General features: G+C 44.8%; 1 protein-coding gene across 4 annotated transcripts in view; it reads right to left on the reverse strand.

The window, feature by feature from the left end:
• Nucleotides 1–14,875, reverse strand: part of LOC135263563 (neurexin-2-beta-like) — a 655,607-nt gene that overhangs the window by 323,200 nt on the left and 317,532 nt on the right. For all 4 annotated transcript variants that reach the window (XM_064351746.1, XM_064351747.1, XM_064351749.1 and 1 more), the window contains 2 exons: nt 4,175–4,294; nt 2,707–3,088 (listed from right to left, as the gene is read on the reverse strand). In XM_064351746.1, coding sequence (XP_064207816.1) covers nt 2,707–3,088; nt 4,175–4,294 — 502 coding nt within the window. The remainder of the gene's footprint in view (nt 1–2,706; nt 3,089–4,174; nt 4,295–14,875) is intronic.

Below are 14,875 nucleotides of genomic sequence, written 5' to 3' on the forward strand. Positions count from 1 at the left end.
GGGCGAGCCGCCGGCCCGCCGCGTCGCGGAGAGAACAAATGGAGTCCGGAGTGACACGGTGACAAAGCCAAATTTTCAAAAAGGCAGGCGGAGAGAGCTCGCCGTGCTTCTCTCGCCGCCCCCCGCTCGAACTCAAACTGCGATCGGTCTGCACATCGGATTTCAGTTTTGACCTTAACTTTAATCCCGGCTGCCTGGTTGGTTCTCTGGGAAAACGCGAGCCCAAATGCCAACTCACCAAGGCAACGATGTGAGCCCTGCAAGGAGAGCATTCGATGAGCAATGAACTGCGTTTGGTATCAAGCCTTTCCGGATTTCATTGTACACTTTCAACATGTACCTCGCATCATCTGAGTCAAATTAAGTTACAGTGATGTGAAAAAGAAATACTATGGGACTATAGTGCTTTAAGTACTATGGTTTTACATAATCGTCTTTTCCTAATAGTGAAGTCATTTAGGGTTTGACTTACTTAAAGAACTTTAGCACATGAAAAACCTCTTAGCACACACAAAATTAACAATACAAACAATTATTAGTGCAAAACAAATACCATGACAAATAATTGGTCACATTATGGGTTTTGCACATGCTAAAGATCTTAGTAAATCAGGCCCTTACTGTGTTGCCTGAGAGCAGTCTTACCTTTGGGTGAATTTGCTGTGATGCCCATTCCTGGCCAGACTGGAAACGGTCTCGAATGTTCTCCATTTGTAAATTATCTTCCTCACTATGGAATGATGGACTTCACATGGTTTGGAAATGGCTTTATAAACCCTTCCCAGGCAGATGAGCAGCGACAACTGCTTCTCTGAGATCATCAGAGGTGCATTTTGTCCTTTGGCATGGCAACACAATACTGAAGGCTCTAGGCCAAATATACAGGTGGCAGCTCTTCCTGATGATCAACTAATTGTGATCACTTGAGCACCTGGTTCTAATTACCTTCTTAATTGATATGAAAGCGGTACAGGGGCACTTGTGTTATCAAACACACGGCTTCCGCATGTTAGCTTATTTTTGTTTGAATAGATGATGACACAGTAAAATCTGTTTGTGTTATGAGTCGCGCAAGATTAGATTCATCTACTTTTTGGACTTGGTGAGGACTAGATGAGGGTTATTTATGTCCTAATAAGTAAAGCCATAAAATTTAAAGAGGGCGTACTTTCTCCTTCACATCACTGTACGTTGTGAAATCAAGCTGAAGGTTCGATAGTCATTGTATAACGTTATCGACCACTGAGCTGGAATTTACAGCATCAAAGTTCACTGTTGGCAAGAAGAACTTTAAAACCACATGTACCGTGTTGTTGATTTTCTTTACAAAACAAACAAAATGAGCAAAAATAAGTGTGTCGGTGCCCTCTGTCAACTCACCTGTGACCACAGACATGCCGTCAGCTGACTTGACCAGCTCCAGAACTGTTTACATGGGCATAATTTAGCCTAGGGTTTGTCAGCTTTTTCAAGTGGAATGGGTGCACTCAAAAATGCATCTGTCAAATATTGGATTGGAAATCTGTCCACTGCTCAATTCTGTTTCATGCAATATTCTTCCTTGTTATTCCAGACCATGATTGGGGTTTTTTTTTTTTTTTAGATCTGTAAACGCAGGTCTAGTGTTGTTGTTTATGCCTGTATGGATTCTTTGCAAACTGCTAAAACAAATGGATTCTGTCATCATGCCGGGTAGTCTGCTCTTGACCCGGTCACTGAGACTTTCTGCGCTTGACATTCTGTCCAAGTCACATTTCTTCCCCCGACCTGCTGTACCAACTAATTGCTTTTCTGAGGGGGAAAATGATTATCAATTATATATTTCGTCAGGTGATGCTGTAGAAATAATTATGGGTCACGTACCCTAGATACACCGGTGTCTGTAGTGATAACAGAAAAAGTAATTAAACGCATGATTAAGGATCTAGAGGCAGGCTCATTGCCTTGTTCATGCTCTGCCTAGATTTGGTGCCGTGAACCATATTTATAATTGAGATTTTAACTCAATTTGCTGTATTTTTATATATATGTTGTCTGTCTCTAATTTAGCATAATTGATTTGTTGCTGCCTGTCATGTCCAGGTCACTCTTGAAAAATAGATTTTTAATCTCAATAAGCCTGGTTAGGATCAACTGGAAGGTTAAATAATAAAATAATTTTAAAAAAAAGGCTTCCTCCATACATTTAGCACGGATGCTGATAAGCAAGACCCACACGGAGATCAGAGACCTCTGCTGAAGGGGGGCTGACCTCTCCCCCCCCCCCCCCACCCGTACCCTGAGGGCCTCTGCTCGCCCAGCTCCACCACGATGATGTCACTCACCCTGTCACCAGCTCCACGATGATGTCACTCACCCTTTGACCAGCTCCACCACGATGATGTCACTCACCCTGTCACCAGCTCCACCACAATGATGTCACTCACCCATCAACCACCTCCAGCACGATGATGTCACTCACCCTTTGACCAGCTCCACCACGATGATGTCACTCACCCTTTGACCAGCTCCACCACGATGGTGTCACTCACCCATCAACCACCTCCACCACGATGATGTCACTCACCCATCAACCACCTCCACCACGATGATGTCACTCACCCATCAACCACCTCCACCACGATGATGTCACTCACCCATCAACCACCTCCACCACGATGATGTCACTCACCCTTTGACCACCTCCACTACGATGATGTCACTCACCCTTTGACCAGCTCCACCACGATGAAGTCGCTGCCGTCGCCGCTGTTGTAGAGCAGCAGGCCGTCGGAGGAGGTGGTCTTGAACTGGAAGAAGAGGTGCATGGAGGCGTAGGCCTGCAAGGTGGCGAGCGCCAGGTAGCTGGGCCGGTTGCGGAAGGTGACGGGGTCGGCGATGATGTGGCGCATGCCGAAGCGGGCGTTGAGCTCGCAGTGCGAGATGTCCCCGTTCTTGCACTGGTCCAGGTAGGGCACCCCGTTGAAGTAGAGCCCCTGCAGGTGCCCGATGAAGTTGGAGGGCACCACCGAGATGAAGCGGCGCTCCGTCATGATGCCCGTCTCGATGCTGTGGAACTCCAGCCGCGTGTGGGCACCAGACATCTGGCCTGTTCAGGGGGTCAAAGCACATCATTTTAATATTCAGAATACAGATTGTTATGTCTTGTGTACATAAAGAGAAGCGCCCTTAATTGCCATGGGCGGAATTGGTGTGGTAATCTAAAGGTAACAGGTTCGATTGCTGGGTGGGACACTGCAGTTGTACCCTTGAGCAAGGTACTTAACATGCATTGCTTCGGTCTATATCCAGCTGCATAAAAGAACGCAATGTAAATGTATGGAAAAATTTGTGTAAGTCGCTCTGGATAAGAGCATCTGCTAAATGTCTGTAATGTAATGGAATGGAAAGTCATGAAGGAGGACCAAAAAATTTGCACATGCAGTTACATAATAAGGAATAAATTAAGGTTTACACAGTGCTTTGGGGAAAGGAGTTTTAATATCAAAATTTACCAAAAATCCCACCTTGGGAGTCATATAATAATATTTGTACTGGTTGATATTTGCCATCAAATGATTTTAAAAAGGTGGGGCTGGTGTGACATTTATACATAGTTGCTATGAAGTACTCTTTGTAGCACAGATCAAATTTGGAGTAGGCCAGTGACAACTCTTGGTTAAGAGACCCTTGGGTTAAAGAAAAACTGATCATAGCATAGTCCTGCCCAATGAGTGTTCATTCAGAGGGCCTAATCCTGTGGCATTGCTCACTAGTGACCTCTCTGGTCAACCAGGCACCCGCAATATCAGCCTGCAGTCCTCTGGCCATTGGTACGTAGAACGCTGATGAAAATCAGCATTTTATGTTTTAGTCTGCCTCTTCCAAAATGGGTGTGTCAGTCATGGGGATACAGTTCTAACTGGGCACTCTAAATTTGGGAGAAAAAAAATATTTTGGTCACCAGGTTGGACTTAAAGGATTTTCCATATTCATCTCAGCCTGACTTCCCTCTTTCTTTTGCACACCTGTTTGTCCTTTTCAGTTCCACTACATGTTTTTCCATTTCTCTTCAGTTACTTGACAGGATTCAATTTACTCTCTCTCTTTCATACTGTGTAAAATGTTTGCACTTGGCGCCACATAAATTACTCTCGTCCTGTATGCCCCCCCCCCCAGCCTGGAGTGCCCTCACCTTCCACGGTCACGTTGTCCACAGAGAGCTGCAGGCTCTTCCCACGGCGCACCACCTTCACTGCGTGCCACTCGTTGTCGTTCAGCTTCTGTCCAGCGAACACCGTCTCCGGTCCTTTACCTTGAGGAGAGAAAGCAGGGGGTCAGGGGTCGCCTCTATGGCAACAACCTTTTTAAGATACATCAACACTGAGGAGATTTTTTCCCTGGGAGGGGAGCAGAGACCCACACACAAAAACATGTACGCCTGCCTACACACAGACACACACACACACACACACACACACACACACATGCACGCACGCACGCACGCACACGCTCACCGCTTCTCAGTTAATCAGTTAATAATACACATCTATTACACGGATGTGTACCGTTCGAATGGATGCGCAAGTTTCCTGAAAGAGCACAGATGTGCCGGCGCTAATGTGCTTACTAATACCTTCTCAGCAGCTTCTTAATAGATGCTCGCAGTTAAACGAGATGCGCAGCCATCGAATGTCCTTGACCTTCCCATTCTTTCCTCAGAGTCAGTTTGTGCTGCATAACTGAGCCAGCCAGATTAATGACACTGGGGCTGACTGCATTCAATAAATGTTTTAAGATGTAAACAGTAAGGCCAGTCATAAAATAACAATTCTAAACTGGTCTAAATAGTAAGGCTGAGTGGTTTATTCAGTAAGACTAATTGTAAAATAACCATTTAAGACAGGCCTAAGAGTTAGTCTCTTACAAAATTGTAAGAGTCAGACATTCACATAAATACATGAACAGTGATATAAAAGACACTTTCTGGGATAGATGAGTGCTGCTTCTTCAGAAATCATGAAGTGTTTAAAAAACATTAATTTATTCAATTAACAGATCTCATGCACGGCAGTGGGACTGAAATATCATGCGCTACTGTAACAATAACAGCAAGCGTTTGAACTTGAAAAATTAAATAAAATAGGAGTGAGACAAGTAAAATGTGTTGATAGGCTGGTGCATTCAATCACTTTAGTCCATCGTGGAAAGAAAGAGCATGCTTTTTTACTTTAATATTACGTTGCTAGAAAGACAGCATGCTCAAATTGCATTATTTAAATAATACAACAGGGATACCGTGTATATGTTTTAATTTCTATAACATTTGTTTTGATCCAAGTGCATCATGTTGTACCTTGTGAGGATTCAGTCTTCGATGGGGCACCCGGTGTCACTGACAATGTTACCGTAACAGGGGAGGAAGCACCGTCAGGGACCGTCAAACATCTGATTGCAACGACTGACAAGGACAGCAATCCTGATCCCAGCGCTGTCGCACATTGCTTCTCCCAGCAATATGGCTAAAATGCTTAGGCCGATACAAATCACACTGTAGGCCACGTTAAGGCTGACAGTTACCATATAAAACTCACCAAAAGCACCTAAAAAAGAAAAAAAAAAACTGGGAAAGTGATGAAACCGCCAAAAAAAAAAAAAAAAAAAAAGTCAAAAGCCATAGCTCAAATAAGCATTTCTCAAAAGGCTGCACTCAATCTTGTAACCGTGGAGCTATTTATGGCTTTACATTGACAAGGACTGATTAGAAAGCATGACGTGTCTCTGGCCCTTTTCATTATCGTGTTAATAACGAGGCCACATATTTGCATGCGAGGCACACAGGCAGGGCTGAAAATAAGTACAGCGTTTACTTGCCACGGAATTTGTGACTACTGGAGTACGTGTTTCACCGAGACACCTTTGATGCCTTCATAAAATGTGTGGATACGCATACTGTATGTCAGTTTAATGAACACAAGCAAGTTGCAAGTTGCTCTGGATATGAGAATCTGTCATCTGTCATAATCTAAATGTCATAACTCAAAATAATACATACAGACTGACAGACCCTATCAAATCCAAGTAAATAAAACAGTAAATAAATTAACTACAAGGGGGAAGAAATAACACATGACTGGGGAAGTACAATAGATCCCCGTTGAAGGCTAAGCTAATAACTGACTGAGAAAGCACGTAAGTAAGAATGTGCGTATGTACTTAAGTGAATACATTTGTCGTAAATAGAGTAAGTGCGTATATAGTCACGAATGCCATTGCTTGCAGGGCAGTGAATAAATAAACAAACAAATGAGCGCGAACATAAATATATATAAAGAGGGAGCAGATGAACAAACAAGGGAGCGAGACGGGTCAGATTTTAATAGCTGTGAGCGACGATTCATGTGATGTAAGTCCAATCATGCTAAGGCTGGCGATGAGTCATAACCTTCACAATGAAGCCAATGAAAGACCTATTATACAGATATGAAGCATCAGGGGCTGCAGGCGGAGAAGATATCAGTAACTTGCACTTTTCAAAGACCCTTTGGTGTTAAAACCACCCTTTAATCACATCGTATCATTACGGACAAGGGCTGTGATTGAATTGATGGGCCGGGGCATCCGGAAGGTTCTATAGAGCCTATTGATCATCAAACCTTGTCTGCTGGTATCTCTGCTGTGTTTCCAAATCACCTGAAGACACTTCAAAGACAATGGCATGAAGGGGGGGGGGGCCACTGTCCTAGGAAAGCCGCCGTACCCCCCCCCCCCCCCCCAGCTCTTAAACTGGGTCACTGCACAGGAGCGGCGTGCCAGCGTCTCTCTGATTCATGCTCGGCGGCAGGGGGGCATAACAGCTCTGACATGGCTGGGGAATTAATTGGCCACACCAAAGCTCAGAGCGCTGTTCTCCCTCACCCCCATCCTGAGGGTTTGGGGGGTGGGGGGGTGCAGTTATTTTGGACGGAGCTCAGGGTCATCAAAATCACACATGATCTGAAGAATAAAGTGGATTCGGGGGCGGGCGGCAGATGCACTTTGTCCCGCAAAACAAAGCGTCTCCCCGGTACAGGGCGGGCTCGAGTCGCCCGGTCGAATCTCCAGCTAAGAGCAGCAACAGGGCAGCGCTCGGCAGAAACGGCACAAAGGCACAATGGCGCTGCCCTCCCTTGTCTGGATGAAAACTTTACAGAAGCCGCCCGCGCTGAGGCCTCACTTCCTATTCCAGGCACGACGGTGCTCCGGGGAGCACAGGTGCACCAGCAGGCCCGCAAAGTCCTCTGGAAAAACATCGCCCTAATTCGGTCAAATTGCATAATTCGGCCCTTGCCTGATTGCATTTCGGCTTATAAACAAAAATGGCACATCAGACTCCCACAGCTGGAGTAATTGAACAGCGTTGGGGGGTCTCCTTTGATAATTACGATCGCGGTACTTCAATTGCTACCGCCGCTCGTTAAAGAGGCCGATGAAACATCATCAGAGCCAAAGTCACACGCGCAAAACAAAATAAAAAATAAAAAGAATTAAAAATGAGGGAGACTGCCAAAATCAAATAAATAACCATAATAATTGAGGGTAGAGACAAAAAAAGGACATGGAAACCAAAGACGCTCTCTAGAGTGAGCTTTGTAGATTCAGTCTGCAAATGATCTACAAATGAGCCAAGCCTGTACAACAGAGATACTCAAATCTGTCCCTTGTGCCAAGTGGTACTGCTGGGTTTCTTCTCTACCAGCTAGTTAATTGATCGATTAATACCACCAAATGGACAAAAGTTGAATTCAAGTGGTGTCCGAGGTTTGGGGTTAGAAAGAAAAGCAGCAGTACTGCTGGGCTCGTGGGCCCTATTTGAGTACCCCTGCCATCCAGAGGTCTCCATCAGTACGTACGTGTCACAATTAGATCTCGTGACAATGTGATAGTGGTCTGTAGGAAAAATGTCTGATGTCAAACAGATCATGTAATCATATAAATAATGAATAATAAATGAGCTGGTTCAAACCTACATCTGCCACATAGCTTGTGGAGACAACGTCTCGGAGTACGATCGATTCTAGAGACGCCTCAATGCCAATGGCATCCCAACATGCCCCAGCACAGCTCAATTTCAAAGTCACCTCAAAGACGGTCCACCAATCAGAGCAAAGCCTGCTTGGGGGGGTGGGGATGGGGGAGGATCATGTTAATAGGCCTCTAACTGTATAAAAGAGAACTGAGCTCTGCTGTCTGTGATCATCTAATCTCATGCTCACAGTATATCCCTGCTGTCAGCTACAATATGGAAAAAAATACTCTTCATCTTATTATTGTTTACATTTATATTGAATTACTCTTGCTTTGGGCTGAGTTTCTGTTTACTGGGAAGCACAGTGGAAATCTGGGATCCCACAGTGTGCAAGCCAGGGGCTCATTTAACCAAAGGTGTGACGTGATGAGCGAGCTGAAATCTGCCAGATGCAGTAGATTTTTCTAGCTCCTTCTGGAGTGTTTTACCACGAAATCTCAACTGCAAGCCGTGAATCCATGTTGCAAGGCACGTTCATGTACTGTAGGCAATCAGTAAATCGGCAATCGTTCTCATCCCCTTGCCAAGTTCTGGTTTTGTGCCAAACTTTAGCATTTTTGTGTACGATACTGTAGCGCTCCACTGCTCAATGTGGGCTGGCCACGGGCGTTAGGAGCCAAGGTTGCAAATGGGTACCTGGGGGGGTGGAATATTTTGGCTTGCGGTCACATTAAACTGGAATTACACTTTATAATATAAAAATGTCATTTTAACAATACGTTTTATTTGAACTATTAAGTCTTCCCAGTAGGCCTAATATAGCCTAGACTTTACAGTAATATTAGGAGTTTTGATATCTGTGATATTAAAATCAATCCTACCCACGTTCAACTAGGAGCCATCCATCAGCAATGCCATCTGTGACAAAGAGGTGACTCAAATCACAGCTGCTTCAGATGTAGCTGTCATGTGAGCTCTCGGGGTTTTTAACCACAGCATCCAATGCTCTGTGATTGGCATCACATGCAATTTGTACGTTTGTGGTGTGGTCCCCCACGCGAAACTGTGATTGTTCTCAGTCGGTGCTCTGATGGGAATCTGTGACCCATCAATTACCCCAAGGACTTTTGGGAACCCACAGAAAGCATGCCTTCATTTGGGGCTCGAGGGGCTGAAGTCTGTATTTACAATGCGCAGAGCTGTCATGGCTCTACGGACGCATTTGGACCTGGCTGTGTTTGTTCAGGAGATTTTAAGTGGCTTAAACAGGGTGTCTACATCTGGCCACCATATCAGCCCCGCACATCTGATTGGCAGCCTAGTCTATTACATTCTATATCCACTTTAATAACCAAGGTCATCACTGCAAATGGAAACCGTCTTCTGAGCTGACCTAGACCTACCAGGTCATAACGGAAAAATAAACATTTCCGGCCACTGAATTCCTAAAAAGCGTCACTGAAAACTGTTGCGGCCAAAAATTGTAGCCAGAGGCCGTACTTAACAGTAATGATGGGTCAAGCTGTGAAAGGACAGCAGGTCAATCAATCAAAGTGCGGGTGAAAAGGGGGCGGGCACCAGCCCACAGAACCAGGGCAGGATGTGTTGGAAGTTTGCCACACGGCACAGCCAGGCTTAGGGTTCCGGTGGCCGTAACCGCTGTTACGGGGAGAATGCTGCACAATTAAAATGTGCACAGTGTTTATGCCAGCGGCTGGTTCTGCTGCGCCGTATGGCGGCACAGGTACAGGTGCCGAGCTCCCTCTGTGTGTACCGGTGCTCCTGCCTCCCCCTCCTCCTCACTGATCTCGCGCTTCCTCCTCCTACAGACCTGGCTCAGGGCCCGCGGAGACTCGTGTAGGAGTTGGGGAAAGTTTGCAAAGTGTGCGGCAGCTCGGCGCACAGCCGGAGTGACAGGTATGCATTCTGAAGCAAGATCACAGCGAGCCCCTGGAAAATACGAGTAATCTCTTCTGACTGGTGACTGCGTCCCAAATAAAAATAGTTTTCGGTGGATGGGGGTGGGGGGGGGGGGGGTGGTGTGGGGGAGGGCTGGGGCCGCTCGCGTAGTTGTTTTTGGATGCATTTATTCCATCTACCTAGCTGTCCATCTGTCAAGTTAGTTGTTTTTTGGTTATTAGTATGGACAGTTTATGAGCATGGGTGAGTATGTGTGTTGACATGTCCGTGTGTGCCTGTGACTGGGTGAGTGTGTGCGTTGCGTGGTTGCGGTTGTGTGTGTGAGTGCGTGTGCTTATCCGAGCTGTAGTATTTGAGACAGGCCCCAGGACAGATTTTGCCGTGGTCCCATCTTGGAGTTGCAGCAAATTTTATTCAGCCTTGGTCTAAGATGCTGAACACTGAAATTCGTTCTGATAAAGAGTCAAGACAAATATAGAATTATTGGCAATTCTGCCTGCTTAAGCTATTTCAAATACGGTGTGGAGACTGTTACAAGGAAACATTCAATTTTAATGCACCTGCCACTGTACACATTTGGTTTTTCTTATACTCTCTCAGTCTCTGGCCTCCAGCAGGTGGGTGTTGTGAATAGACCCAATACAAACCAGCAAGAGGACTGGGTACTGGCTCCTAAGTTACCTAATCACCTGCGTATCTGTGATGCTAATTCCCAATACAAAGGGCTGTCTGTGATCCATATGAACTGCAGAGATGTACAAGAGAGTTTGGGAGGCACCACTTTCCACTGTACGCAAGCCACATCAACATACAGAAAGTATACAAGAGCCCCAGTTAATCACATGACCAATGTTCCTTACAGTGCTGAGGAACAGCTGTGTGCGTGCTGAGGTATGGTCACATGGTTGTGTAGGCCTAATGGCGGTTTGCAGGGGGTGTTACGGTTGTGTGGCGTGATGACTGTTTGCAGTGGTACTTCATAGCGGTTTTATTGCGTATTGGAAAGGTGCCATTACTTTTAGCCGACGTGCGCTTCGTAACGTGGAATTTAATTTCACACTGTTCAAAGACCAAGAAAGCTGTCAGAAATGCAAGCAGTCTTAATAAATGATGAATGACTGGCACTAATGCAGCTATTGCCCAAAAGTAGTTCAAAATGTTCCAGCCCCAAAGCCACTCACAGACAGGCGTATACTTATTTCAAGATTTATTTAATTATATATATATATATATATATATATATATTCCCATTGAAGTGATCTGTCTCAGTTTAGACATGTTTGGGATGGATTTGACAACAGCCCTGATGTATGTACATATTTACATGAGTGTCTGTGTGCTATGTGTGTTGTCGTGGGCCCTTGTCTGTGGCGGTAATGTACGGCTGGGCGTTTAGCACCAAGCAGGCATATTTCACCGTGGTGTCTCACACACTCTAGGCTGGCAGCGCTGCCCTCAAGCATCATATGGCACCGGCCTCCCCCCCCCATCCCCACCTCTACCCACTCTGCTGCCATATGCCCACCATCTTATGCTGTGAAAAGCACTCTGTCGTTTTCTCTCTTACCCTCTCTCTGTCTCTCACACTCACTCACACATTATCCTCATAGTGCTCCTTCCTTTTCTATTTCTGTATTACTGTTTCTTCTGTCTCTCTCTCTCTCGTCCCTTTTGTCTTCTTCCTCCTTGTCTTTCATTTCTCTTTCAGGGTTTACAGCTCTTTGTACTATCTATCCATCTACCTACCTCACTGCTGCAAGTAGTTATCAATATATTACCATATATTATTGACTATCTGTCCATCCCCCACTCATTCACTCTCTCTCTCTCTCTCTCTCTCTGCCTCCCTCTCTCTCTCTCTCTCTCTCTCTCCCTCTCTCTCTCTCTGCCTCCCTCTCTCTCTCTCCCTCTCTCTCTCCACCACGGCGCTTCCGGTCGCAGGTTAACTACAGTTTGCTCTGAAGGCCCTTCAGGCCTGATTGAGCCGGGCCCATGTGGGCAGCGGGCTGCTCCACGCAGCAGCGCAGGGGCGGGGAGAAACCTCTTTCACAGACACTTCCACAGAGCCAGCTCTACCCTCAGCCAAACAACCAGAGCCAGGCAGCAAGCAGTTAACTTACATATACTCACAACAGAGCCCAGAGGTCTGGAGATCCTGGTATGCATATATATTGCTAATTACATCCATCAACAAATGTTGCTGTAGACCCATGCATTTGCATATCTACAAGTGTTAAAAACACTAGAGCGTTATATTTTTTTAAATAGCAACCCCATTGGCTAGGAGAGGGACGGAGTGATGAGCGTCCTAGTGAAGAGGGTGGGGCATCACTTTCTGCCCAAGCCTATATACATGCTATAAATCACTGACTTGCAAACCAATCAAAATGCTCTGCTCTCTGTTACAGTACATTACGATTGGCTGAATTCTGTGAGCCAGTGACAGCACCACTCACTCTTGGGATTTTTTTTTTCTTGTTTCATATTATTTTTACTTGTTACTTCTCGTTGGAATATTGTTTCTTCACTTCTTGTGAAAACTGTCACGCTCTCACAATTTTGTTGTCTGGTTAGAGGAGTACTTACTGGAAGCAATTATGCAAATAAGCACATTCCACAAACTATCAATTTAAATATGGCTAGCCTCAATTAACATGGCGCTCGGTGGGGAGGCTGAGCTCTGAATGGGTGTCATGATCTGGGTGTGAACTTTGATGAGATGAACAACGCAAGATCGGAAACATCGAGCTTTGCTTTGAAAGTGGCTAAAATGGCCAAGTCTTGAAAGCTGAAAAATTTTCTTTTGCCCCAAAGTTTTCCAATGTACCTTATCTCTCATCTTCACTAATTAACCGCAGAGCGTAAAAAGGAACTTTTAAGGAGCCATGTTTTTGCACCACGTTTCGCACGTAGTCTCACAGCACCGCGCTCACACTAACTGAACGAAGAGAGTCGCTGGCTCCGAACGTGCGCAACATAAAACGTAACGGGCACAGTGTTTTCATTCGCGTATTTCTTGTCAGGTGTTGGGGAATGTCACACGTGTGTGTTCCTCACTGTATGCCGTGAAACACTTCCGAAAATTCAGCCCGAAAGCCCTGGCACGCAGGAGACATTTCTTAGGAATGGTGAGGAAATCCAGCTGGGAGCAAATGGGGAATTTTGCATGCTGTATATTGTAACATATTTACATTAGAGAAGCAAGCTAATGCTTCCAGTTTGCAGCACGTTGTGCTCTACAGATTACGCGTGTTGAGTCTACAGATGCTTAGAACATTGTACAGCTCAAGCGAATGAAACGGGAACAATGCAAAGAAGGACAAATACAGAAAACACCACTGAGATTTAGAGGCAAAAAGATGTGGAAGGGCTTAGGATAGCATGTGTAGTGCCGCAGGTAAACAATCGACAGTTTCCCACCACGCAAATAACAAAAACAGACTATCCCTGAACAATAACTCCACAAACACAGAAACAAGTCAGTCCATGATGCAAAGGCTCATGGGAGAACAAGCAATGCAACTGAAAAAAATACAATATAAGAGCACTACAGCTTTTAGCACTTTAGGAATCTTTTTCCCACAGTGCAGTATAACTGACGGTATTTTACCGTAAAAAATATGTGCAGTGTCTACAGTGGCAGTATCAAACATCTAGGGCCATGTGCAGCATTGCATACAGATATGTCTAACATTGTAGTCCACAGACCGAATAATTGCTGGTGTAACCGGCTCTAGATCCAATTGCATTTTGCTGAGAAAAATCAATTAACCGACTACTTGGCCTGTACGTTGCAGTAATTAATTCTTAAGAACTTTCAAACAAACATACATACGTACAAAATGTAATTTATTTTCAACTCGCAATCTTTGTTGCCTGTGATGTCTCCTCCAAGAAGTAATTATAGCAGACGGTCGGCCAGGAAGGAGAATTCTGTCTTACCCGAGCCGTGGTTCACACCTGGTTTTTCAGGCATTTTAAATAAGACGCGTAACAGCAGCTTTAGTAGTTGTTGCAAAGTTTTGATAAAGCTCATTATGCCTTATTAAGCTTAAATTAGCATTAAGCCACTCTCACGTTTTATCTCCAAGTCCCATAAGCAGGAGGCACCGGGAATGAAAATATTATAATTTTTGGTGTTGAACGCTCACAGAAGTGATAGTGTATTTCCTGAAATACCCCCACATTTGATTATGTGCTCTGCGGCGGTTTGTGGGCACAGTATTCCTGGAAATGTTTAAAAAATATGTGCCTAGTTCTGCATTACATTAAATTGTATTTGGCAGAGCGATGTACAATAACATACTGTACAAGGTCCAGAGACAGACGCTCACTGACTTGCCGCTTGTGTTGCGTTCATATTACAGTATGCATGCACTCCACATCCACAGGGTCAAAATGACCCACCCACACCAGATTCCCATGATGAAGCCGCTTCATTGAAGTTTAAACTAAAACAATATTGTTCAGGTACAAAACAACCCGTCAATCATGAATAAATCAGCGAATAACTGTTTTCCTGCTTCACAGTGCAGACGGACTGCATTTCCTCAGTCTACACCACTCGACTTTTTACTACAGAGCACACATCATTGATTTTTTTGCTGTAATAGATGTGTGGTGATTAACTTTTATTAGGACTTCTGATTTCATAGCTGCAGGGGTAAAAAAGACTCATGAAACAATCTTTGCACCCTGATGGTGTACCGCTTTCATTAAAAAATATATAAAAATGGCATGTTTACCTCTTTCTAACCGTAGGGTCACTACAGGAAGTGTCAAATTTGATGCTGAAAAAAATAAAATTTGGGGGGTACAACAAGGGTTAATGACGGCCAATTAGGACAGGCTTCGGATTCAGGAAATGACAACCACTGTAACTATGTCCTATTCATTATCATTCCTCTGCATCTTCCGTGAAGGCAGCTCAGACAACCCCAAGATAAACTGATTTAAACTATGTGTATT

The sequence above is a fragment of the Anguilla rostrata genome, chromosome 9, assembly GCF_018555375.3.
Source record: "Anguilla rostrata isolate EN2019 chromosome 9, ASM1855537v3, whole genome shotgun sequence".
NCBI lineage: Eukaryota > Metazoa > Chordata > Actinopteri > Anguilliformes > Anguillidae > Anguilla > Anguilla rostrata.